Source organism: Hyaloscypha bicolor, assembly GCF_002865645.1.
Source record: "Hyaloscypha bicolor E unplaced genomic scaffold K444scaffold_53, whole genome shotgun sequence".
NCBI classification, from domain to species: Eukaryota; Fungi; Ascomycota; class Leotiomycetes; order Helotiales; family Hyaloscyphaceae; genus Hyaloscypha; species Hyaloscypha bicolor.
In genome coordinates, this window is record NW_020194555.1 from 50,270 (window position 1) to 76,235 (window position 25,966).

General features: G+C 49.1%; 9 protein-coding genes across 9 annotated transcripts; 6 read left to right on the forward strand and 3 right to left on the reverse strand.

Annotated features, from left to right (window-relative positions):
• Nucleotides 1–56: 56 nt before the first annotated feature.
• On the reverse strand, nt 57–2,621 carry K444DRAFT_661432 (uncharacterized protein). The gene is made up of 7 exons (XM_024886585.1): nt 2,453–2,621; nt 2,366–2,389; nt 1,743–2,304; nt 1,394–1,689; nt 909–1,343; nt 621–856; nt 57–572 (listed from the first exon to the last, which is right to left on the reverse strand). Exons 1-7 carry the CDS (start codon nt 2,558–2,560, stop codon nt 146–148), a joined length of 2,088 nt encoding a protein of 695 aa, XP_024739092.1. The 5' UTR covers nt 2,561–2,621; the 3' UTR covers nt 57–145.
• Nucleotides 2,622–3,029: 408 nt separating this feature from the next.
• Nucleotides 3,030–5,052, forward strand: K444DRAFT_716536 (ERG4/ERG24 ergosterol biosynthesis protein; the record flags this gene model as incomplete). The annotated part of the gene is made up of 4 exons (XM_024888388.1): nt 3,030–3,076; nt 3,308–4,072; nt 4,158–4,722; nt 4,780–5,052. 4 exons carry the CDS (start codon nt 3,030–3,032, stop codon nt 4,789–4,791), a joined length of 1,389 nt encoding a protein of 462 aa, XP_024739093.1. The 3' UTR covers nt 4,792–5,052.
• On the reverse strand, nt 4,928–7,241 carry K444DRAFT_610298 (HET-domain-containing protein). Its single transcript, XM_024879721.1, has one exon. It carries the CDS (start codon nt 6,999–7,001, stop codon nt 5,190–5,192), a length of 1,812 nt encoding a protein of 603 aa, XP_024739094.1. The 5' UTR covers nt 7,002–7,241; the 3' UTR covers nt 4,928–5,189.
• Nucleotides 7,242–8,288: 1,047 nt separating this feature from the next.
• K444DRAFT_525247 (uncharacterized protein) lies at nt 8,289–8,746 on the forward strand (the record flags this gene model as incomplete). The annotated part of the gene is made up of 2 exons (XM_024874428.1): nt 8,289–8,538; nt 8,595–8,746. 2 exons carry the CDS (start codon nt 8,289–8,291, stop codon nt 8,744–8,746), a joined length of 402 nt encoding a protein of 133 aa, XP_024739095.1.
• A 1,096-nt stretch (nt 8,747–9,842) lies between these two features.
• K444DRAFT_585235 (eukaryotic translation initiation factor 3 subunit B) lies at nt 9,843–12,610 on the reverse strand. The gene is made up of 3 exons (XM_024877903.1): nt 12,062–12,610; nt 10,468–12,013; nt 9,843–10,396 (listed from the first exon to the last, which is right to left on the reverse strand). The coding sequence occupies exons 1-3, from the start codon at nt 12,328–12,330 to the stop codon at nt 9,983–9,985; spliced, it is 2,229 nt and encodes a 742-aa protein (XP_024739096.1). The 5' UTR covers nt 12,331–12,610; the 3' UTR covers nt 9,843–9,982.
• A 413-nt stretch (nt 12,611–13,023) lies between these two features.
• On the forward strand, nt 13,024–15,165 carry K444DRAFT_610300 (t-complex protein-like protein 1). Its single transcript, XM_024879722.1, has 4 exons — nt 13,024–13,067; nt 13,123–13,132; nt 13,180–14,603; nt 14,654–15,165. Exons 3-4 carry the CDS (start codon nt 13,206–13,208, stop codon nt 14,708–14,710), a joined length of 1,455 nt encoding a protein of 484 aa, XP_024739097.1. The 5' UTR covers nt 13,024–13,067; nt 13,123–13,132; nt 13,180–13,205; the 3' UTR covers nt 14,711–15,165.
• A 520-nt stretch (nt 15,166–15,685) lies between these two features.
• Nucleotides 15,686–19,712, forward strand: K444DRAFT_585243 (uncharacterized protein). Its single transcript, XM_024877904.1, has 2 exons — nt 15,686–18,318; nt 18,368–19,712. Exons 1-2 carry the CDS (start codon nt 15,984–15,986, stop codon nt 19,510–19,512), a joined length of 3,480 nt encoding a protein of 1,159 aa, XP_024739098.1. The 5' UTR covers nt 15,686–15,983; the 3' UTR covers nt 19,513–19,712.
• Nucleotides 19,713–20,564: 852 nt separating this feature from the next.
• On the forward strand, nt 20,565–21,651 carry K444DRAFT_627161 (SWIB-domain-containing protein; the record flags this gene model as incomplete). The annotated part of the gene is made up of 3 exons (XM_024882767.1): nt 20,565–20,571; nt 20,655–21,403; nt 21,463–21,651. 3 exons carry the CDS (start codon nt 20,565–20,567, stop codon nt 21,649–21,651), a joined length of 945 nt encoding a protein of 314 aa, XP_024739099.1.
• A 679-nt stretch (nt 21,652–22,330) lies between these two features.
• K444DRAFT_557142 (uncharacterized protein) lies at nt 22,331–25,160 on the forward strand. The gene is made up of 2 exons (XM_024876770.1): nt 22,331–22,946; nt 23,000–25,160. Exons 1-2 carry the CDS (start codon nt 22,479–22,481, stop codon nt 25,013–25,015), a joined length of 2,484 nt encoding a protein of 827 aa, XP_024739100.1. The 5' UTR covers nt 22,331–22,478; the 3' UTR covers nt 25,016–25,160.
• The last annotated feature ends 806 nt before the right edge of the window (nt 25,161–25,966 follow it).

Below are 25,966 nucleotides of genomic sequence, written 5' to 3' on the forward strand. Positions count from 1 at the left end.
AGAGCGTGTTAGATGCACTAGCAAAGACTGAGCAAGTAGAAATCTCATGATCAATCAGAGCAGAGTAATAATAATTCATTGAGCAGAGAGCATCGCATGGACTTGAGTAGTAAAGCCCGCCCAGATCTGAGGAGTGGTAGCCGTGCTAGAAAGTCCCAGATTGCGAGAAATCCATGTTCCAGAATCCACTAATTACTTGATTTTCCCCGAGATACGTCCCCAGGAATGCCGACATGGGGAGCAAGTCATCCTGCATACTCTCGAACCCGCCAGCTGCATCGAATTCAAGCATGGTATTGTGGTCACTTGTACCCATGAGAGGGAATGTAATGGAATCATCTTCCTGGTTATAGGATCCAAAAGAGTTCTGTGTTGACCGGACGAAGGCTGTGGCAAACCTCAGGAAGGCTTTGCAGTCTTCGTATAACTGGTTGGTTGCTACGGAAATGTTTCGCCCTGCTTCGAGTGTTTGCAGAACTTGGCTTAGAAGCTCGACGTCGCCCTGGCTGTGTGATGCGATTGAGTGGGTGAAGACGACGAGAAATGGAGTGAAGGAGGAGAAAAGTAGAACCCTAAACATTGAGTATTGTGCCTCCGGTGGAAAGGATTGGGGAACTTACCAACCAGAATATACTCGCATGCTTGGTGTTTTATTTGCAGACAATTTCGCGCAATTCTCTACGTGGCATTGCAAAGCCATCCTTGCTGCTTGATATCTTTCGGAGCTGATGTGTGTAGCAGCTGCTGGTGAAGTTTTCGCCCCGTATAAGAGCGTCAAAATATAGTAATAGAAGAAGTCAGACCAGCTGATGATGAGGTCCAAGTCGTTGCTATCTTGTGCATGTTGTGTATCAATCTATTAAAGTCAGTCCCTTGAGTACAATCACTATATGGGAAGTGGGCTTTACCCTTTTCAAGCCAACGTGCCAAGCAAAAAGACTAGAAGCCCGCTCGTCAATTATCCTCGATCTGATCTCTGGCGATTGGCGTCGAGCTCTCGCTGAGTACAGCTCATCATACATCTGGCCTTGCAACTTACAAAGCTCAATAAATGCAACCAACACCTTGTCCCAAGCGCAGAAGCTCAGGTCTCGATTGAGGACGAAGATTTCCACATCAATATCATAATCTGGGAAACTTGATGCACGGCCAAGATTGAGAGACATGATCTTGTCGATCATGTATAGCATCCAGAAGACGTGACGCTTGGCATCTGCGAGCTCAGGCGGGCCGCGGGCAACTTCGGCTTCTCTATGGTAACCTAGGCTTTGACACAGTCTGGCGCCGGTGGAGACGATGGCCCAGCAGAGTGCTGGTCGGGCATCAGCCTGTGCTTTCATTGCCTGTTTTAAGGAATGTTAGACAGATTAACGCGGGCAGAAGCATGGCTCACCCCCATCATCAAACACTGAATATTCTCTAACGTTGGTGTTACCAGACATTCGTACTCCTGAATCCCATCACAGAAGTTCTTCTCGCATAGCTTGGCGTATGCTGCACACTCCGAACTTGAGAGGTCCGGACTATTCTCTTGGCTGTAAGTATCGAGGAGATAGAATAGGAGGCCGTTGAGGAGCGTAATTTCTCCTTTTGAACATGGTCTTGTGGGAAAATAGACTTTCTTGCATAAATCCTCGAGCATCATGTGATCTCTGAAGCCATTATGCAAGATCACTGCAGGTAGTTTCACTAGTTACAGATCAGTTAAGGAAATTTGAGCTGACTAAGTCCTGGGTACTGACCTGCCGCTTTCTTTAAAGCAGCAATAACTACAGATACTGGTGGGAGTTCAACATTCTGGGTTGACAATCTCGAAGATGAGCAAGGAAAATAAAGATGATTGACCGACGACGGAACATTTTGGCCTTGCAAGCGGGACTTCAGTGATACCAAAGACGACTGTATCTCCATGTTAAATTCGGTGACATTCGCTTCTTCCGCTGAGAGCTCCGCTGAAATTGATGCTTGTGCTGACTGATTGTTGAAAGACGGTTCATTCTGGAAAATTGTGGTCGCCCCGGACGAAGCGTTGCGCTCAGTAGCCACTACATGAATCTCGAAGGGTGATTTCGGTTCCTGCTGACTCTGTTCGAGCTTTCCAAGTCTGTCTTTTATTTCGTTGAGAGTCTCCTGGATGAGGCTGAAGTGGCTTTCTTCACTAGACGAAGTGAACGCTGGTTGAGCAAGCTGGGTAGCCGGAGGCACATTCGCTGGAGTTTCCGCCGTAGTTGCAGTTGATGTGACTCCACAAGTCAAATGAGCAGTTCGACAGCTTGAGCATGGCGAGGTCTTATCACAACGAATCTGTAGAAGTGTTAGCTTCCGTACTCTGGTCGCGCGACGTGGCTGATAGACAGTCTATGACCTTTCTGATTCTGCAATTTCCGCACTATCACCCAAAGATGTACTTAATTAGCCGACTAATTTGCAACGGATCTCAAATAGTGCATACCGACTTAGGGAGAAATGAGGTGTCACGCCGGGACGGCTTGCTAACCCTGTCTCCTACCCTGGTCGCTTTAGTTCTCTCGGCGGAGCCGTTCCTGGCTGAGATGTCCATCTGGGTTATTCCTTGAAGGATGGAACATGAAAACTTTTGGATATTGGGATGAACATTTGCAAAGGTACCGGGAGTTGAGAAATTGAAGAGTTGGTTAGCGCGGATGCCGTGAGACGCGTGCCCCGCGCGGAATCCGCGAAGCGAACCCCCTATTACATAATGTGGGGCCATAGAAAATATCTACGGGCAATTTATGGCAACATCTCAGGCTCAAGAGTAGTGAGGTGTAAGCTTGTAACCTAACGAGTAAGATTCGCCTTCCCGCGGAGTGCGCGGAGCCATCATCTCAGGCGCTCAAAGCAATCCCATAATTTGCTGGGGTTTAATCGTTCAGCTTTGTGGATGGTAAGACATTGGAGGATACATATATGCATCTTGCCCCCAGAACAGAAGAATAGTAAACACTTTCTCCGCCCTCGATCTTGAGAGTCTTGGGTTCAAGTTTTCGTTCCAGGCCACATCTGTCACCATGTCTACAGGTCCTCAAGTGTGTTCCTTTTCTGGCGATCTGCGGAGGTACAGCCTTCTTCTCAAAGTTTTCTCCTAAGCTAACGAGACACTACTTGCACAAAGAAAGGAAATGATATTACTGGGCCCGAGATCTCATCTACAAGACCAGACTACATATCAAAACTCACCAACACATATTACTCGAACATACCCTCTCTCACGAAACACCTCCCTGAAGACCAGCAACCCGAACATCGAATCTGTCGTAGATGGATGGCAGCCAGGGAAAGACCCCAGAGTAGATCATTCTGGCCATTTCGAGTTCTGTGGCTCTTGGGGAACAGGTGCCATGATGGTCGGATTTCCGTTGCTGATGTATTACATGTGGATCGGTGCAACATTCTACAAAGGACACTTCCCGGCACCTACTTCCACTCAGTCTTTTGCCAGCTTCTGCAGACACCTGGCGAATTTGGTATACGAGCATGCATTTCCAACTTTGCGAGCCTGGAAGATCTACTGGTCGTTCTTCCTCGTTGAATCCGCGTTTTACTGCTTCCTCCCTGGCGTTCAAGGTTTTGGAAAGCCTCTAGATCACGAAGGAGGAAAACAGCTCAAGTACCATTGCAGTGCCGTCTGGTCTTTTTATATCACCATCCTACTCACTGCAGGTTTACATTGCACAGGACTCTTCAAGCTCTACACTATCATAGACGAATTTGGTCCGATACTCTCAGTCGCCATTCTTTCGGGGTTTCTCGTGGCGATTGTTGCATACATCTCTGCCCGGAGTCGCGATGCTCAACACAGAATGACTGGGTACTTTGTGTATGACTTTTTCATGGGATCTGAGTTGAACCCCAGAATCGGTCCCCTCGATTTCAAGATGTTTTTCATGGTTCGCATCCCGTGGTTTATTTTGTTTGCAATATCCTGTGCTACGGCCGCCAAACAGTATGAGTTTTATGGACATGTTTCTGCAGAAGTCGTGTTCTTGGTTGGAGCTCATTTCTTCTACACGAATGCATGTGCGAAGGGTGAGGAATGTATCATGACGACTTGGTTGGTCTCCTCCTTTCCGAATCTTCCTCCTTCCAAAGGAATTTAAGCAAACCGACAAGCACGAATCAAAGCTGACAAAATGAAGGGACATTTACTATGAGAAATGGGGCTTCATGCTCATCTTCTGGAACTTGGCTGGAGTCCCTTTCAGTTATTGCCACTGCACGCTTTACTTCGCCAATCACCTCGACACTTCATCAGACTGGTCCATTCCCGCGATGCGAACTCCAGCTCTGATCATTCTCTTCACATCATACCTCTTCGTATATTGGATTTGGGACACCACCGGTAGCCAAAAGAATAGGTTCAGAGCACGAGAACGTGGAAAATTTGTGCCGAGGAAAACATTTCCCCAACTCCCATGGCAAACACTTCAAAATCCTCGAATTATCACAACCAAAAATGGCGATACGATTCTTGTCGATGGCTGGTATGGATATACTCGGAAAATACACTATACTTGCGATGTCTACTTTGCGCTTTCTTGGGGCGTGGTGACTGGATTTGACAGCCCCTTTCCTTGGTTTTATCCAGTTTTCTTTACGGTAATGATCTTGCACCGAGCTCGCAGAGATATCCAGAGGTGCAGAGCAAAATATGGGGAGAGCTGGACCGAGTATGAGAAGCTTGTTCCCTACTTGTTTATGCCGGTATGTTTTACTCTCCTGCCGATTGCTCAAAATCAAGGTACTGATATGAGAAACTAGTATGTTATCTAGTTTCAACTGCAGGGGTGGGATCGACTATCGGACATTATACTTGTTTGGTAATAGGACGCGAACGTGGAAGAAGAGACAGCAAATCGCATTGAATGTTGTACGAAGCACGGCGTGGGTTGAATGAGGGGTTGTTATTAGGAAATTATGCTGCAAGACGTAAGAACTGAATAGCTGGTACTTGGAGTATCGCCATCCTTTTGAAACTATGCAACTTTAAGAGCATGACTTCTATGTCTGGCAAATAATTGTGCCGCTCAAACTTAGAGAGTTTATGGGCTAAAAGATCGCATTTCAGCAACTATAAGACAAATTCAAATCCAATTTCCAAGAATGTATTGACGTCTTGTACAACCAGATCATTCCATATGACCGAACGGCAACTGGAAATGCGATATCTCCTACAAATCTCTTATACTGTCCCACATCGTCTCGTCTTCTGGGGGCACGGGGAGGCCGAGCAGGCGCGTAAAGTCGAGTCGCATCTTATACAGACTGAGGTCTGAAGTCTCCTCCAAATATGTCGACAAAACAGATTCTACTACCTGACCTTCTTTCTCAGGATCTAGATGACTAAGGTTTATAGTTCTTGAAACAGCTCTGTGTTCACATTTTCTCGGTAACAGCGGGCTAGGAGTGTCCTGGCGGGAGAGCACAAACTCTCTAGCTTTGCGTGCAACGTGTGGAAAACCATGCGTCTTCTCTTGCGCCAGAATCTTTTCAATAGCGCGACATGTCTCGCCCTGACCCTCTGGTGTATAAATTCCAGCCCAAGGTTTAAGTTCCTTCCCAGAGTCGATGCTTTTGTTCGAAATCGATACCGGTTCAAGTCCGAATATAACGACTGGCATTGGATCGAGCCTGAAGGTGCAATCGTGCTCGTAACCTGAGATTATTTTTGGGATATTCCCTGTGGCATTGATCTCGATTATGCCTGTGAAAGCCTCATAGCCATCCGTAATGAAACTCTTGGTTGCATGATCCCAAAGGTGCAGAGGTTTCCTTTGGATTTCGCATTCTAAGAAAGGCACGTCGGCGATAAAATCAAATGAGAAACGATGCCTGAGTCGTGATCTGATTAATTGAGACTCTGCTGGACTAATAGTCTTTGGGATAGGCAGAGAAGACATTGCACTCTTCTGAACCAGAGAGGGGTGCACAAATGTATGCCCACTGAATTGGTGCCGCACATATCCATGCGCCGTCCGTGCAAGTCTGATAACAATCGTTCCTGTCAGTCCTATCACAGAATCGTAGCTTCCAGCAATGCAGTTTAAGTTCAGGAGGTACTCCCCCTCGCCATCGCTCAACATATTTCTGATTCTGAAACCTTGGTTGGTTATTGTGACTTCCGCCGGTATAATACCAGGATCTGAGATACGCTGAAGGCCACTGCACTCTCTGAACTCAGCGGGGGATTCTGCTAAGATACCCCGAAACTTTCGTCGCCGGTGAAGAGGAAGCATGCGCTCGTTTGGACAAGTCCATGCAAAAAGTGAAAGATCGTTATTCTCTCGTGAAATAGCTTCTTGGAGCCGAATGAATGCTTTCTGGCCTTCCCCGTATATCAACGGAAGATTGACGTCGAAGATGCCAAACATGCAATACGCAAGATCCTCGACCCTTGTGGTCTGCCGTGATGCAGCCCAAGACATTCGTCTTGCCACTGGAACAGCTTGTAACATGTCGCTATCGTTGAGAATTTCCGCGTCAATTCCAGTAATCTCAGTCAGATGTCCCTGCAGGGAATCATTGGTGCCGATCAGATTCCAGCCCCTGTCATAGAACTCGATCTCTTCAGGTGCAATGAGCTCTTGCAATGTCCAGCCCCGAGTGAACCATCTGCATTGGCGAAGGTAACCTCCTATCCGCCAGCTGTCGAATGAGAGAAGATCAGAGAGGAAGACAAAGCAGACATGCGATTGCTTATACCAGCGAAACATCGAATTGATGGCCTCAGTCAACTCAGCGCTGCTGCTCTTATCAATGCAACAAGTGTCAACCCAAGCATATTCGATGTTACGGTCATGGGCTAGCTGGCAGGTGCGCTCGATCTTGGAGAATCCTTGCTTCTTCCTGGCCCGCTCGAGATTCGCCATGTCTTGGAAACCGACCTCGTCATCGCCCCAAGTATGTGAAAGGATTGCATAGATGCAGGTTTCAGGGTCCTCGGTGAACTCAAGAGCTAGAGACGTTGTATTGATTAACCACATCGCCGCGCTGTCGTCTCCGATTCAGGCCGAGGAATGGCGCGCTGTGGGACTGGAAGAGAGCTGCTCCGAGACTTCTCACGGGTTGGAAAAGCAAGACAACTGGGTTGGTTTTGAAATATGGTTATCGAGTTGGGAGCCGGAAAGTATAACAGCAAAATGTTGAAGTATTCGCCTCGCTGGGAGGTCAACACCTCTGCATGCGTAGGCTGAAAACCGAGCATTGGAAGGCATGGATCTGATTGGATGGAGGTGGAATACAACATTTTCAACAAAACAGTGATCTTTCGAGCGAACTGGCTACTAGCCATGGTCTCTAGGTCTCACGGCTAGCTCGAGACAACATGGCAATGATAAGAAGAGAAGGAACGCTCGAGAGCTCGACAAATCTGCTTGCCCATAAACCATCGTCAAACACAATTCCCCGGTCCGAGGGGCTCGAAAGTGGGGCCCGGCGCGGGCAGCCTATGAGAGCTGTAGAGCATGCTGTACTACCCACCTTTTCAATATCCGAAAGAGGAATAAATAGTCGCTAAGAGAGTCCAATTGTGTTTAAAGGATGATAGGATAAATTAAGTTGAGTTGAGTTAAGCTGAGACAAATTAAAACGAAAGCGCGACTCCTTCCCTGTGGTTCCCATCCTAGGGCTGTATTCTGAGGAATAGGACTTGCTTGGAAGCTTGTAAAATCACCCCCTTCACAGTGTCCGACCGATAGCTCTTGAGAATCTTCGATGACCCTGCAAATATCTTACACTTTATGTCAGGGCAAGAAACCTGGAGTTGTAAGGCTTCATAGCGAGCTCAACCCCTCAATTTGCACGCTGTAGTCCACTTAGCGCCCCAAGCGAGTCAAAATGCCCCGTAGTCCCGTCACTTTATGCCGTGATCTGCGTACAGACCCCTCACCCAGCTTGTTTTCTTCCCCTGGAGTATTATCGAGATGCAAACGAATAAGGGCCAGTTTTCTGAAACGAGGGAAGAAGTACATTTCAATGCTAGGCGCTCACCACTGTACCTATGATGGGATAGCTTAACCCAATAGCTAGCATGCTAGAGATCGGCAGTTATTCAATGTAAGTCACCCCTCATGTTGAAAGCTCAGCGTCCTTTCATACCTACTGATATTCTCAGGTGAAAGGCAGAATTATGATCGACAGCAAAGAGTTCGTACAGTGACGACATCCGTGATCCAAAACTTGCGTTCATTCTAGATTCAAGAACTATTCGATCAGTTTTGAAGGAGCACGAAGACAAGTCCAATGATGAATTAATTATTTGCGATTTCGCGATGCCGGGATTCATGTTGTTCACCAAAAGGTGGGGACTGTTCCATATTTCAGGGCTGATGCCTGTGGATTACAACGAAGACGCCTTTGCAGGCCTCGTTCTACCTCCAAATACCAAGAAGACTTTTTCATCTCTGATCGAACTACAGAAGGAAGGCTCGCTAGAATTTGATGATATGATCGCCGGCAATGGGGAGGGCCTGATAATACTTCTACAAGGACCGCCTGGCGTGGGCAAAGCATTTACTGCAGGTCAGTCAACTCAACAAATTTTCTCTAAGAAGACTAATAAGAACAACACATATCAGAGAGCATCGGGGATTTTTCCAAACGGCCGCTCTACACACTGGGCAAACAAGATTTTGGTTGCTCTTCTCTCAATTCATATAAGTCATTGACAGCCGCGCTTGCAAGGGCATCAAAGTGGAACTCGATTGTGCTACTCGATGTAGCTAAATAAAGGGGAGTAAGGGAATCACATGAACAATAAGCAGTGGAGCCTGTCTTAAGCCGAGGGTGACCATAAGTGGCTGAGACACCTGGCTCCGCGATTGTAACAGCTGAGAGATACGGAGTATGCGAGCCTTCTTTTCCACAAAATTTTAGACCAAGTACGTACCCTATCTCCAAACAGAATTGTATTAAGGGGGCGATGAGGTCGTTCCTTTGCTAAATCTGTGAGACTGTTTTCAGCGAAGATGTGGAAGGGTTGGGAGTGTTCGGAGTAAAAAACAAACTCATGTTAATTGACATGGCTGGGGCAAGTTTTGAGTGGTACAGTGCAATAAGGATTACTTTCATTGAAACAATAAACACCAAGGCAAGGCGTTGCCCAATAGCTATCAAATGAGAACTTCCTCGTCTCCAAAACCGTCACATTGAGTTCCTCGCCCACAATCCTCTCTTAGTCAACATCCCCAAGCCTCTCCCTACCTCGCTCCCACTTCCAGCTCTCGCCTCCCCGGACACGCTGCAGACGATGCCCCCCAAACAAATAATTGTGCACCTAGGACACCACATCTTAATCTATAATATTACTTCTAGATTCTAGTAATACACGTGGCTCGATTCGAACAATAAGAGAGGTCATGAAGCACTTCCTTTAACCACATCAAAAACTCTCTCACAATCTTTCCCAATTTCGAGGGCAATGAAGCATTGATTAATAGCTGAATATCCTCCAACTTGGAGTACGATGGTATGAGGAAACTCTTCTCGATGTAGAACTCGAAAGTGAATAGAATAGAGAAGGTGAGGTCTAATGATGTGCAACAGAACCATAACTCCGAAATTCAGTATCCACTCTCCACTTCCAGGAATAGTTCAATGTACCAGAAATTCCTGGGACATTGATGCATTATTCAATAAGACCTAAAGTCTTTGGCTTAAGAGTAGTTAGAAAGAGCTGAGATAAAGTTAGGTATTAGATGAAAGGTCTTCTTGCTTCAAATGTTCAGACAAAAGCGTAATTTGAGGGTAAATACTGTAATCAGTGTATCCAGTGTGGAAATCCACGGGGGAGGCTTCGACTCACGAGTAGGAGAGGGCGAGGATATGACGAACGTGTTTGTATTGCTATGCTTTTGGATCATCTATGCATCATGTCTCTCCACGAAACAAGCTTTGAATCATCCGTGAATGCAGAAGTAAGAAACTCCAGCCCCGTTGAGCAAAAGAAAGAACTTCTACAAAGGCTTCAACCAATAATCTCCTCAGTCTCCTCAACGATCTCCTCAACAATCTCCTCAATAACCTGATCCTCTTCCTCGTCAGTCTTCTTTACCAACCCCTCGATCGGATCCAGCGGCAAGCCTCGCGCCTCCCTCTCAGTGGCGACCTCCTCCTCGATCTGCGCACGCCACGCCAACCACTCGTCTAACAATCGCCGTCTGTGCTCAACGACTGCCAGATCAGCGGACGCGCCGCGGTCGGCGTCTTCTTGGTCGAAGACTTTGCTGTACTCGCGGAGATTCTTGCGGATTTGCTTTTGTTCTTCTTTGGTGAGGAGGGGTGGGGGGCGCGGGCGCCAAAGCCACTGCTTGAATTTCTCGACGGGCTCTTCGCGCAGCTGCTCGCCTTTGAAGTCGTAGAGGTGGTAGCCGTTCTCCATCTGTTGGGTGAATTAGTATCGGGCGATGATTGGGGACTGGGGATTGAGGATTGGGGGAAAGGGGGGCTTACAGCGTGTTTCCAGATGCTCGCGCTTGTTGCGACAAATCGGCCGGTGGGGTCCCAGTCGATATCGGTTACGCCATAGTGATCAGCAGTGTTCATGAGCTGCAGGTTGGCGGTGAGGTCCTTGTCACTCTCTGGTTTCTCGCCTTCGAAATCCATGTCAAAGAACTCCATGTCGAAGCTTTGTTGCGAGTGCACGGTAGCAACGATGACGAAGCGGCCCTTTGGTGACCAGTAGATGGCGTTGCTGTTCTTCTTGTCGTAGGTTCGGATGTGCTTGAAGTTGCCCACACCTGCTCCCTTGACTTTCTCCGGGCAGTAGAATGAGACCGAGGTCTTTGGAGGAACGGCGGTAGGTGCAACGACTTCAGCGGTAGTGATGATGACGAATCTGTCTCCCTTTGGCTCCCAAGCAAAGTTGATGACGGTGTCCTTGATGGAATCGACAACTTCAACAGGAACTCCCTTCTCTCGTACACGGAAGATTTCCAGACTCGTAGCCAAAGATTTCTTTGATTTCGAGTGTCGGTCAACCTTGACGCACAGGTAATCGGCATTGGATTGCCAGTGAAGCTTTGCATCGGTAACACTGAAAAGGTTCAAGGTTCTTACGACTTCCTTTGATGGAACGCTCATCAAACCAACCTTCGCAGGATTGCTGCCAATTTCAGGAGTCCAATAACAGAATAATTGCTCGTACGTCTTGATGCCTTCTCGGTGTGGTGTTGCAGGCGCCCAGTCAAAATCCATGACGCCTTCAATCTTGATTGATGTCTTGTCCAGAAGTCCCATTCGAGGCAACTCGTAGACGGAAATCGATGCGCCTTGTGTCAAACGTGCAACATACTTATCATCTGCTGACCACTTGAATGCTGGCCAAACAATCTTTCTCTTTACAGGTTGACCTGCTTCGTCGGTGGTATTGCTTGGAAGGTCGAGATTTGCGAAGGATCGAAGTGGCTTGCCCGTCTCAATATCCCAGATAACGTAGTTCTTGCCATCATCGTCAACCGATAACATGGGATGACCCTCCTCGGGAATAACAATAGGGCGGTGGGACCAGGTAGTAAGATATTTCTCTCCGGGTGAGAAATCAACCAAGTTGACGAACGGATGTGCAAAACGCTTTTGTCTGGTCCATGATGGTCCACCCCAGAGTTGAACACCTTGCGCATGCATAGATGTCAGATATGTGCCTTGGGGAGACCATTGAACAAATGTTTCCGTCCAGTGTTGGCGATCAACAATGGGCTCAGGCGCGTCTTTTTCATTATTCCAGAAGATCTGAACTCGGTCGTCTTTGTACATCACAAATTGATCTCGGCCACGGCCACTGGGATCCGCCAACCATGACCTCAAGTGCTCCTTCTCCTCAAATGCTGGGATTGCTGGAGCTGTGTAATTCTCATCAATGCGTCCTTCTCGGCCAAATCGCTCAATGTCTGTCATCTTGTTGACTCTCAAGGTGTGCCTCTTGTCGAGGGGGACCATATCAAGTTGTTTGCACGCAGCGAGTGCCTCGGCAGCGGATGAGAACTCGACGAACGCAAACCTAAACCGGTCAGCATATAAATCTGGGGGTATGGATTGTGCTGCCTACTTCTCTGATGTACCATCTGGTCCAAGTGGCATGAATATCGAGTCCTCCTTAACCTTGCCCACAGGATCCAGCTTCCGCTTCAAGAACTTGATCAACTTCGGCTTCGTCTCCTCAGTGACTGATGGCAGTCCATCGATAACCACAAATGCATCCAAGCCTTGCTCAAGTTGGACCTCGAATCGTTCTCGCAGGTCGGAAAAGTCGAGCTCCTCATCCTCATCGTAGTCCTCGTCCTCAGGGTCTGGCAGATGGTCAAAACTCGGCGCCATGATTGCGGGTTACGCGATCGATTCGCTCCCTCTGTATTGTGCGCGTAGCTTTTTTCTCTCAATATTATTGTGGTGTCGTGGTTTCGATTGTGTGAATTTTACCCCACTTGCCTCGTTTGTGTGCGATTTCGAAGATTGTGCGCGTGCGTTTACGATCGAATCTCGAGACGAAAAGAAGGCCTGGAGAAAGAGCAGTATTGCCCTGACCAAGTAGTTGACAGTTGTGAGTCAGAGAAGGTCGTGTTGAGTCAAAGGGAGGAGTTCGATGACAGAATTCGTCCAGGACCTTTTTTCGTGGTTGTGGTTCGTCTTTAGCGATGGATGGTGGGTTGCAAAAGCGGCACTAATTTTCAAAGTTCCAAGCCAAAGTCAGACATTTCGAATCTTTATCCTATACATGTTCCTAAACTTATAGTATGTTTAAAGTCTCCATGCCTTCAAATACTTAAAACTTTAGAGTGTAATTTTAGCATATTAGATTCGTTTCTTTCAATCTAGAAAATTTTCCAAAATATTGAGGTACATTGAAAGCCACTGCCGTTTTTCGGTCGGCCGCTTTTAGCGAGATTTTTAGGCCGTGAGGCAGTCGCGAGAAAATAATCTGGAGACGCGATTTTGAGTTCCCCAAACACAACACCATGGCTTCCTTCAACCCCACGCAGATTTTTGATGATGGAACGACTGAGGAGAAGGGAGAGAACGCTCGTCTTAGCGCGTTTGTGGGAGCAATCGCTGTGGCACGTAATTCAAATCCATTCTTCAAAGACAATGCTAACTCGAAGTCTGGTGTAGGGAGACCTAGGTATGATTTTTGGAGCTCTTTGAGGCCCAACAGCTAAAAAAGTACAGTGAAATCGACACTTGGACCAAAGGGCATGGACAAGATCCTGCAGAGTGCGTCGACTGGAGAGATTATGGTTACGAACGATGGCGCCACGATCCTCAAGTCAATAGCACTCGACAACGCCGCCGCCAAAGTTCTTGTCAACATCTCAAAAGTCCAGGACGATGAGGTTGGAGATGGAACAACATCAGTCACAGTATTAGCTGCAGAGCTGTTACGAGAGGCAGAGAAGTTGGTCGATAAGAAGATCCACCCTCAGACGATCATCGAAGGCTACAGAATAGCAAGTCACGCCGCCCTGGCGGCTCTCGAGAAATCAGCGGTGGACCACAGCAAGGATGCGGAAGCCTTCAAGAAGGATCTTTTGGCTATTGCGAGGACTACTCTGAGCTCGAAGGTATTGTCACAGGATCGGAATCACTTTGCGGAGCTAGCGGCGGATGCTGTGTTGAGGATGAAGGGTTCTTCGGATCTCAGTCACATCCAGATTATCAAGAAAGCCGGTGGAAAGCTCAATGATTCATATCTCGACGAAGGATTCATTCTGGACAAGAAAATCGGCGTCAACCAGCCGAAGCGGCTAGAGAAGGCCAAGATCTTGGTTGCGAATACGGCTATGGACACAGACAAGATCAAGATCTTTGGTGCTCGGGTCAAGGTCGGATCTACTGGGAAGCTCGCAGAGCTGGAGAAGGCAGAGAAGGACAAAATGAAGGCGAAGGTGGACAAGATCAAGGCACATGGCATAAACTGCTTCATCAACCGACAACTGATCTACAACTGGCCCGAACAACTTTTCGCAGATGCAGGCATCATGTCTATCGAGCATGCGGATTTCGATGGTATTGAACGACTGGCGTTGGTGACCGGAGGCGAGATCACATCTACATTCGACCACCCAGAGCAAGTGAAGCTCGGACATTGTGATCTTATTGAAGAGGTTATCATCGGCGAGGATACCCTGATCAAGTTCTCTGGGGTGGCAGCTGGTCAGGCGTGTACTATTGTTCTCCGAGGAGCGACAGAACAGCTTCTCGACGAGGCCGAAAGATCTCTCCACGATGCTCTTGCAGTCCTGTCACAGACTGTCAAGGAGCCAAGAACGACTCTTGGAGGAGGTTGTGCTGAGATGCTGATGGCCAAGGCTGTTGAAGGAGCTGCCCTGAAGGTCGACGGAAAGAAGCAAATAGCCGTCGGGGCTTTCGCTATTGCTCTTCGCCAACTGCCAACCATCCTCGCGGACAACGCGGGCTACGACTCCAGTGACCTTGTTGCTAAGCTCCGAACAGCCATCTACGACGGTATGACGACCTACGGCTTGGATCTTCTCACCCCAGGCGGCGGCATTGCGGATATGCGAGAGCTAGGGGTCATCGAGAGCTACAAGCTCAAGAAGGCGGTCGTCTCGTCTGCTTCGGAGGCTGCAGAAGTAAGTTCCACCCCAACCAGATCGTCTCTTCATCTGCTGATCTATAATAGCTTCTCCTGAGAGTGGACAATATCATTCGCAGCGCACCACGAAAGCGTGAGAGGTGAACGTCGAACAAGCGGGGGTACGGAGTTCTCTGTATTATGATAAAGGGAAAAGTTGGGCCTTGTAACATACCATAGATCATATTGCAGACTCAATAATGAATGGAATGAATCGAGACCGTCGAGTCAAAAATCTTTTCGATGGTCGTTTGTGTAACTTTTGGAAAGGTAATACAGAGATTGGATCGGAGGAGCTCATGATCTGCGGACATGTGAGAATACAGCTGATTGGAGGCAGATCATTTTGCTTTTGTGAACGCTTGGAAGGCGGTGGGCTTGTTCAAATCGGCACATGGATGCCGGCATCAAAATCATCAATCTCTGTGGGGGCAACCGAGGTGCACAGGTGCACAGAGTTCTTACGAGATGTCGAATCGGCATGTCACAATAAGCCGACCTCCCATCCTCTACTGTGCCCAAACAATCTCGGAACTTGAGTTTCAATAAAAGGCATTGCCACAATCCGAAGGCACCTCGTAACCTCGACCTTGACCACGACCGTCTGCTTGATAAGGATTTCTGCATTCTTGGGATGTTTCGGCTAGAGGTTCCCAAGCAAAAGGCAGAGCATAGCCCCTTGCTAATCTGCAGCCTGACGGCGGTGACATGCGAGTCCAGAAGCAACACTCATCAGTCGCAGCACATCTAAACCAGCCAGTACGCTAGTACCTATGGAGCGAATAGTGATCCATATCTGTAAGCTGAGGTGTTGATGGCTCATGGCTGAAGCCGAGTGCGTGCAGCAGAAAGGGATGGATGTGAATCGTCTCCCGGCCGCAAACCCGAAGCTCGCCAGATATGTTGGGCGTGTCTGGTGACCGCACCGCAGCCGCAATTCTGGTGCAATTGTGAAAATCTCATTCGAGGAAGCAGATCCTCCACTCAGCCAAAAAAAGAATTCTGGGGTGGGAAAACCCGCAGACTTGACTTGGTCACTTGGCAGTTGACCCATCTTCAACCTTCAGGGCCCACCCTCAACCCGCCACGCCACGTTAGCTTACCCGCCCCGTCGAACTAGCCCTCGCTTGCGGGCCTCCCTTTCAATGCGCGACCACGACAAGCAGTCCTGAAACATCACTCCAACATCATCCTATATCAGAATCTTCTCCCCCGCCAGGAGACTCACTCACTTCATCGTTCGGACGATCACTACATCAACAGCATCAATTCCACCCCGCGTCGTCGCTTTCTGCGGCACTACGTCGGCAGTGGTCAACGTTCCTTTGGACAGACTCGTTCTGTCTCCCCCAAAATCCAGCAACGTTGAAGCTCCAACATGCCGCGACGGCGGCCACCGCGAGAGGCTCCCGTCATGAATAACTTCCTCCTGTTCGCAGCCGCCATTTTCCTCCTCCCTTGGCTCGTCGAAGCTCAGCAGCAGCAACGACCGGCGGTCCCGCAGCGACAGCGCGAATCTCCCCTCGAGGGCATCGACCTCGAAGCCTCGCACACTCTCGAGGCGACTAAGGTCCCCCATCAAGTCGAAACACCCCTCACACACAACCGACGAAAGAATACCCTCAGCGTCACCAACCTACCCCCAAAGAACGATGCGAGCGCCATCGCAACTTTAGCTCCGGCAGCCTCTGCCGTTGCAGCACCTTCCTCAAGACAGCCCGGGGTGTCCGGGCTAACCTCGCCGCACATTGCGCGGAGTCTTGAGGACTGGGAAGTAGAAGACTTTGTGCTTCTGGCGACCGTCGATGGAAAACTACATGCCAGGGATCGGAAGACTGGAAAGGAGAAGTGGTCATTGGAGTACCATAAGCCGATGGTGGAGACAAACCAGACCCGGAACAATCCAACACCAGTCGACGACGACTACGACCCAACATCAATTGACGATTACCTATGGATAGTGGAACCCAGTCGAGATGGGAGTATCTACATTTACAAGCCTGGCGGATCCAATCCGGGATTGGTCAACACAGGCCTTACCATGAAGAGGTTGGTCGAGGAATCCGCATATATGTCCCAGGACCCACCAATTTCATATGTCGGAGGTAAGGAAACGAATATCATCACCGTGGATGCCAACAGCGGGAAAATCCTCAACTTCTTTGGTAAGGAAGGTGCATTTCTCAACGACGAAAAATGTGTAGCTTCGAGTGGCCCTGTTGACAGCAAGGAGGAATGTCCTAAAACTTCCACCTTGACTATTGGTCGAACAGAATATTGGGTCAGGATTTCGGGAATCGATGGACATCACATTGCAACCTTGACTTTTTCAGAATGGACTCCCAACAATCACGACACCGACCTTCAACGCCAATATCGTGAAACACTCGATAAAAAGTACATTTACACAAGTCATGATGGCGGTGTCATTGGATTCGATCATAATAGAAATCGCGCCGATGAACCACACCCACTCTTCAGGCACAAGTTCACATCACCAGTGGTCAGGGTATTTGATGTAGCCAAACCGTGGAACGGGGGCAGAGATTCGGAACTGGTAGTCCTTCCGCAACCAAGTCCACCAAGCGACGAAGACGAGATAACAGCAAGCCACCGAGCTGGCAGGATCTTCCTCAATCATACCGAAAATGGTAGCTGGTATGCTCTGTCGGGCAAGTCATACCCTTTGGCGGTTCAAGGGCATATTCGACCAGCACAATGCAATCAACATGGATGGTTGCAACACCGCCCTCAGTGGGATCTGATGAATGGCCAGCAGCTCCACGAGGCTCTTGTTGGCCTGCACTCAATCGATAATGGACGATCGGAACCGTTCTTGTCTATCTCTGCTCCAGCAAATGATAACCAGACTGTTGATCCTATTATGGATCAAAGCCCTTCACTGATTGAAGAGCAGGATCTATTTCAGAGAATGCGAAAATGGCCGAGTATAGCTGCGAAATATGGTCGAGATAGTACCCAGAATCCAGTCTTCATTGTCATGCTCGTCGCGATCATATTCGCTTACCAGAAACAAATCAAGGGTTGGATGCATCGTACGGGCGAAAAATACATGAAGTTGTATTCTACTCTGGCCGAACCGAAGAGTCTTCCGGAAGCAGATGAGGTTTCCGCCGTTGCAGAAAAGGATGAGGCCAAAACCGCAGGTGTTGATGGGTCTGATGAAGAATCGGTGAAAGCTGAGAAGGCCCAAGCAGGCCCGGTCCTGGAGTCTGACACACTGGGTCTGGCCCCTTCAAAGGCCAAGACCGATACCCGTGAAGAGGAATCGCCCCCACCGGAAGGAGAGAAGAAGAAAAAAGCACACAGAGGTCGTCGTGGAGGTGTCAAGCACAAGAAGGGAAGAGCAGGATCTACAGATGGTGGTTCTCAGGATGGCAACGCTCCGAAGCCACAACCAACCATTGATGATGCAGTCAAAGATGCTCAAAACATGGGTCCACAGACGAAGCTAGAACCCGACATTATCACGATTCCTAACGATCCTCAGGAGGTGTCGGGACCAATTATTAGAATTGCTTCTCTCGAAGTCGATACCGACAAGCTCATTGGTACTGGGAGTAATGGTACCATGGTTTTCGAAGGTAAATTTGATGGCCGGGAGGTTGCCGTCAAGAGAATGCTTATTCAGTTCTTCGATATTGCTTCCCAAGAGACGAAGCTGCTGAGAGAGAGTGATGATCATCCTAATGGTATGCTCTCTAATCTGTTCCTACTTGAGTTACACTAATCATCTCATAGTCATCCGATACTTTGCTCAACAAGCCGCCGCTGGATTCCTCTACATTGCTTTGGAGTTGTGCCCTGCCTCACTCGCCGATGTCATTGACAAGCCTATCAAATATCGAGAACTCGCCCAAGCGGGAGAGAAAGACTTACCCAATGTGCTCTACCAGATCACCAATGGTCTTTCACATCTGCACGGTCTTCGAATCGTGCATCGGGATTTGAAGCCTCAAAATATTTTGGTTGCCATGGGCAAAGACGGCAAGCCTCGCCTGCTTGTATCAGATTTTGGTCTGTGTAAGAAGTTGGAAGGAGAACAATCGTCTTTCCGAGCTACTACTGCTCATGCAGCTGGTACTTCTGGCTGGCGGGCACCCGAACTCCTCCTAGACGATGATGCCAAAGACGGACAGCAAGCAGTTGTCGATGCTAGCACTGATGGAGGCTCAGGGTCTCTGGTTATCGATGCAGAACTTCTTCCCAACCGACGGGCAACTCGGGCAATCGATATCTTCTCCCTTGGTCTCGTCTTTTTCTACGTCCTCACCAAGGGTGCCCATCCGTTCGACTGTGGCGACCGCTTCATGCGTGAGGTCAACATCCGCAAGGGCTCATACGACCTGACACCTCTCGAGGTTCTCGGCGACTATGCCTACGAAGCAAAGGACCTTATTAGTTCCATGTTGGCAAGAGATCCGAAGCAAAGACCACAAGCTCACCAAGTCATGGCACATCCCTTCTTCTGGTCACCGAAGAAGCGATTGAATTTCCTCTGTGACGTCTCAGATCACTTCGAGAAAGAGAAGCGTGATCCACCCACCGCTGCTCTGACCGAGCTCGAATCCTACGCCCCCTTAGTCTGTGGCTCCGACTTCCTCAAGCCCTTGGGTAAAGAATTCGTTGAAAGCTTAGGCAAGCAACGGAAATACACTGGAACTCGCCTCTTGGATCTTCTGCGAGCATTGAGAAACAAGAAGAACCACTACGAGGATATGAGTGATAAATTGAAACAGGATGTTGGGCCGTTGCCGGATGGGTATCTTGGCTTCTGGACGAGGAGGTTCCCGAATCTGTTGATTATTTGCTGGGGCGTGGTTTATGATGTGCAGTGGGATGAGACGGATCGGTTTAGAGAGTACTATTTGCCGGCTGGCCTTTGAGCAACAAGGTCCAAGATGCGGGGTTCAAAATAGGATTCGGGTTTAAATGGGATTGGAGTGTAAAAGGATAGCGATTCTTGTATACTAATCCTTATACAGGATACAGCAAGCGTTTGCAATTCATGCGTTACTAAACTTTACACCCTGTTCTGTAAAATGTGTGGACTCCAAATTCTGAATATCAAAAACAAAAGAACGGCTCCCTGCATCTTCATCCATTCACCATTATTGTCCCAGGATCTGGGTCTAGATTTAAAGCCGCGCTAGCCGGGATAAAAGTGGCTGGAAGCGGCAGTATTCAGCCACAGTGGCTTACTTCTAACGGAACGCCGACGGAGCGGAGCGAACTTACCATGAACTACTCCCGGCTGCAACCAGTATCACTCCATAATTACAGCTGTCCACGTACCACTCGTTTCTCAATCTTCTGCCTTGCCCCCGAAACTTCTACGGCTTGATGCGCTAGCGATTCCTCCCTGCGACCAGAAAAGCCATAGCCAGCTTTGGAGCGGGTGCGGTGCTAGAGTGGGTTGCATCTGACGCAAGAGACAAAGAGCCGGCGGCTACCAGCAGCATTCAGTCGGTCAATTGAGGCCTTGGGGGCAATCAGAGGGAGACAAATTTGCCGTCCACCTTGGCAATTGAATTTGGCGGACGACGCTGCGACTTGCCGTCCTGCTTTGCTTTGTTCTGCTTGATAAGGCGAAGGCAGAAGTGGACCCCTCTTCAACAACACTCAATACATAGCCAAAGGGCAGCGGACACGCCTACTCAGCGGAAAGAGAGTAGGAAAGGAACGATTTGCTAGTGCTTTGCGCGAAAGAGGAACTGTTCTTGTTCTTTACGAGCGCTGCTCTTAAGAGGGGACTGGCGCAACCAGAGCTGGGAAGCCCAGTACCTTCTCAGCTTCGCATTCGCAGAGGAGTTACCTAGGTAGAGAGGAACAACTTTCGCCAATAGAAGGCTTTGCGCAGTTGTTGCTCTTCTGGAAGATACGTTGCAGAGGGTAGCTGAATACGATCCTGTTTACCACGAAGTTGCCTGAGCGCAAGATGTCTCGTAAGTTATCCTTTGCTATTACCTCTCTACAGAGTACCCGCAGAGAACGGCAAGCAAGAAGAGCAGTAGCTAACGAACGCCAGTCCTCCCAGCAGAACATGCGCAGTACTCTGCCATCATCGACGGTATCCTCGCCTCCTCCGACCTGCAAACCATCTCCTCCAAGCAAATCAGGAAGAGCCTCCAGCAAGAGTTGCAACATGACATCTCCGACAAGAAGGCCCGGCTTTCCTCCCCCACTTCTTCCCTCAACCAGCTAACATTAACCCAGGACGCGGTCCAAAAACTCATCCTCGAACGCTTCGATCATGCCAATAATGCAGCAGCGGAAGCAGAAGATGCCCCCCTTCCTACCATCGAATCCGCACCCCTAGCTACGAATGGTCATGTCAAAGCAGAGCTCCCCTCCCACGCCCGCGTAAAAAACGAATCCACACCTCCCTCCTTCCGGGCAATCTCCACACCCTCCGCCTCCGCCTCCGCCTCAGTCGCCAAGTCCGAGCCAGAATCCGACTCAGACAATATCGCACCCCCAAAAAAGAAGCGGAAGCAAATCTCGAAGCAAGACTCGGACGCCAAGTTAGCGGCGATGCTGCAAGCGCAAGAGAATAGTAGGGTTAGTAGATCTACGAGAGGGGCTGGGAATAAGAAAGTGGTTAAGAAAACGCCAAAGAAGCCGCGGAAGAAGAGCGAGAAGAAGGTTAAGGCCGAGGATGATTCGGATATTGAGGTGGGGAGTGATGGGGAGGTGAAGGAGAAGGTTAAGAAGGGAGGGTTCCACAAGCTTTATCATTTGAGTGCGCCGTTGGCGGATTTGGTCGGGGAACCGACTGTGAGTAATCTCAATTTGTATTCTATTAAGTTTTTGTGAAGTAAAGCTTATGGATGTAGCTCTCGCGCCCCCAAACCGTCAAGAAGATATGGGAGTACATCAAAGCGCGCGACCTGCAAGACCCGAACGACAAACGCCAGATCCGGTGCGACGAGAAGATGCAATTGGTGTTTAAGCAGGACAAGGTGCATATGTTCACCATGAACAAGATCTTGGGGAAGCAGCTTTATGATGTTGAGGAAGAGTAATGGCTTTCCAGCACCTTGCTTTGCCTCTCTTGCTTTCTTTTCTTTGCTTCGATTTTGGGGATCTGAGAATTGAGATCACGGTCATGGTGTAAGATGGGTGCATGGTTGATGGGGAACAGGGAACGAGGGGTGAATATAAAAGTGCTTCTGAAATAATTGTGGATTGTAATGGGGAGAGGCGTTGTGAAATGGGGGTTGGCTTACTTTGCTTCTGGCATGGAATTGCGGTGCTTTCTATCAGAGGGGCATGGATGGGCGGGATGGGCGGGATGGGATGAAGCAACGAGTTTTCTTTCTCTCAGCTGTTTGTAATCTAGTGGCGCATCTGAGATCGTTGCTTCTGAATCCCTTCCTTCCTTCCCTGTGTCTCTTCCTACCTGCCCTTGTCCCTTATATTCTTGACTCACACTAAGCACAGGCTGAAGCAAGGCCAATCACATCACAGCCCCTAAAACATATAATATATAAATATAATTTACAGAAAATCCTACTAGAGTGAGACGAGATAAAGAGAGAATGCCTGGAATCATGCAGCCGTGACTCCTCAGCGGCGAAGAGTCAGAAGGCTGAGCCGCCACACCTCAGTTCAGTCCCTGGTCCGAAGAATTGGTCAGCCTTGCAGCGGGGTCGATCTCGCTTCCGCACCGCATTTCATTTGCAACCACCCAACTGAAATTGCCGGCCCGCCATCGTGCTCATTCCACTTTCCACAAAACAATCACCGCTACAGAGCTCCTGGACCGCGGATTTTGACTTAACACTCACGGGGCGCTAAGTACTGCAATACAAACAAGATTCCAAGGGAAAGAAGACAAAAGGGAGAAGTAATGGCGAGCAATCAAGGTGCAGAGGCGACGGGAGGAATAGTGGGAGAAGAGAGATCGCAGAGAGGCCAGGGCCAGGGCCAGGGACAAGCACAGAGAGGAAGAGGCAGAGGGCGAGGGCGAGGCGATGGGCATATAAGTCAACGGGGCGTTTCTACCACCGAGGTGCGCAGGGGAAGAGGTGGAAGGGGAGGCCGAGGTGGGGCGAATACTGCTGCGATGAGTGCGGGGGATTTGGGCGCCAGATTCGCATCCCAGAGACCTGCTGCTGGAAGGGAAGCGGGTACCGAGAAGAAGGCCGAAGGCGGAGGGAAGAAGCCCAAGGAAGGCGAGGTCGAGGCGGAAGTCTGCTGGATTTGCGCGAGTCCGATTGTGCATGAGAGTATTGCGCCGTGTAACCATCGGACGTGCCATATTTGCTGCCTGCGGATGAGAGCGCTGTACAAGGATAAGAATTGTGCTCATTGTCGGGTATATCCCCCTTCCCTTTCTGCAGAGAAGTGAGGTGTTAATTTGGAATACAGACACCAGCACCATACGTTATCTTCTCCAACAATCCTACGAAACGGTACGAGGATTTCACGGATAGGGATATCGCGAGCACGGACGAGAACATCGGGATTCGGTATGAGAGTAATGATATTAGAGAGGATACGATTTTATTGCTGAGATACAATTGTCCCGATGACGACTGCGATGTTGCTTGTTTGGGCTGGCCGGATCTGCATCGTCATGTTAGATCAGTGCACCACAAGAAGATCTGTGATTTGTGCTCGAGACATAAGAAAGTGTTTACACACGAGCACGACCTGTTTACGGATCAGGAATTGCAGAAGCATATGCGGAAAGGAGACGACAATCCGGGAGCAGTCGATCAAACGGGATTTAAAGGACATCCATTATGTTCATTCTGTGGTTTGAGGTTCTATGGGGAGGACGAGTTGTATGTTCATTGTAGGGAGAAACACGAGCGGTGTTTTATCTGTGATCGGTTGCATGGGGGGCAGCCGCAGTATTACCTCAATTACGAGGCGCTGTACGCGCATCTAAAGAAAGACCACTTCGTGTGCGAGGAGCGAGAATGTTTGGAGAAGAAGCTGGTTGCGTTTGATTCGGAACTTGATCTGAAGGCACATCAGCTGCAGGAACATGGCAACACGTTGAGCAAGGATGTCCGGAGAGATGCAAGGGTCGTCGATATCTCGAGCTTTGATTATCGGGCTCCGTATGTTCAGGAGCGGAGAGGAGGGGGCAGTCAGAGGGAACAGAGAGAAGGGAGAGGACGAGGCAGAGGACGAGATCCAAATACGGATCCTATTCCTGCTTCCTCGGCTCAGCCTTTAAGGAGAGATGAGCAGGCTTTCCAGAGGCAGATGGCTATTCACAGCGCTCAGTCGGTTTCGACTCGGACCTTTGGAGGCCAGTTGACGCCAGCTTCTGCCCCAGCAGCAGCTCGACCACCAGCTCCGGCTGCGATGTCCGTCCCCCGCCCTTCAGCAAGCGTTGAAGCAGCAACACAAGCAGTCAACAGCCTCGACCTCTCCCAAATCGACCTCACACCACAAGAGCAAGCCCGCCATCTCAGACACAGAGACGTAATTGAGCGCGCGAGCCTGCTGCTACAAAATGACCCCATGAAAATAACTCGATTCCGGGACTCCATTTCGTCTTATAAGAACAATGCGATCTCCGCGCCGCTGCTAATAGACTCTTTCTTCGCCCTATTCACTGACACCACGTCCAGTGCACTGGGTACGTTGATAAGAGAGGTAGCAGACCTATATGATGATGCAAAGAAAGCAGATACCTTACGAACAGCATGGAACAACTGGCGCGCAATCAACGAAGATTATCCCTCCCTACCAGCAGCAAGCGATTCCTCATCTTCCTCGATTCCGTTAAACTGGGCCGTAACCTCTTCCACCCCTTCCGCCTCAGCAAATACAAACACGAACACAAAGTCAACACGAGTCCTGAAGCTGAAATCCAGCACTGCACAATCATCCCGCTCCGCCGTCTCGCAAACCCGCTCATGGGGCACCGCATCTCCACCCATATCTTCCTCGTCATTGTCGAGTTCCCTAATAAACAATAGCTACAACAATCCCTTCCCAACCCTCCCACCGCCCACATCTTCCCGTCCGCAAAACACCAGTTCAACGAAAGTATCCACCATTCCTTGGGTTCCGCAGGCTTCTTCGGCAAATAACAGCAATCCGGGGAGTGCGAGACCTACCCCGCCAACTAGTAGACCAGCGAGTACGGGACCGGTTAGAGGACGGGGAGCAGGCGGAGGGGGAGCGGAGTTCCCGGCGCTGCCGCCAGCTGCTAAACCGCAAAGCACGATCTTCGGGTACGGGAGGGGCATGGTGAGACGTGATGGTCTTGGTGGAGGAGGAGCAAGCGTGGCTAGTGCATGGGGGAACGGTGGGGCTAGCACACCGTCTGTCGAGGGGGGTGAGCAAGTGGAGGAGGAGGCAGGGAAGGGCAAGAAGAAGGGGAATAAAGGGAAGAAGCAGGTTTTGATGAATTGGGGGTGATGTGACATGACTTTATGGGTTACAGTTACGCCGTAAATAGAGAACCTTCCGGGTCGAAAGCGGAGCTAGTTGGGCGGCATAGTCAAGGTGCATATAGAGAAAAAGCGCTTAGTCGTACCGAATAAAGTACTATAGAACCTCTCGAGTAGCTTGACTCTGTCCAGGCTGTACTGTTGCGGCAAATACGCCTCTTTGACTAGGAAACCTTTTAATGCACAATGGACTCAAATGTCCCATATTGTTTTCGTACATTAGGGTTCGTCTGGGATTTACCTTAGATGCTGAATCACTCTTAGATTTTCATCTGTTAGATCTTGGTCTCTAGACTCATTCTTCACTCTGGAAATCTTTCTAAGACGTCTCTTTAATGTCCTGAAGTATTTGTTACATTAGGATTTGTGCTTGGTAGTTGAGAGTGAAATCGTGGAAGTTAGGTTTCTGCTCTAAATGAATTGGGGGGATTGCGGGACTAAAGTGAGATAGGTATACGCATGAAGAGCATTTTCATTAGATCGTGGGATGAATATTATATTAATTTAGTATTGGGACGAAAAAAAATTTCATCTTAATAGCCAGGAATGCTCTGGATAGCATTATATATATTCTGATAGGAATAAGTGAATCAGCATTTGCAATTATTTAAGGCTTTGGTATATGCTGTCTAAGTCTTGTGTTTAATTGTACTTGATATTGGAGGAAGTTTGTGCTTGAGGCCGATGGTGTTTGAAGCATGTCACTTCGTGCTAACTCTCTGATATCAAGTCTTCTAGAGCCATCGACTCCTAATTTCGAACAAGGCCCTGCATAAACTTCTCGTATGACTTTCACCCTGCCCGTAGACCCCTCCTCCACCTTCACTTATCCCCCCGTGGCTCTCCCATGAAGCTGCGTCCGTATCTTACATCCCCAGGCTGCACGTTCGCAGTCCAGATAGCCTCATTTCCTGCCTTC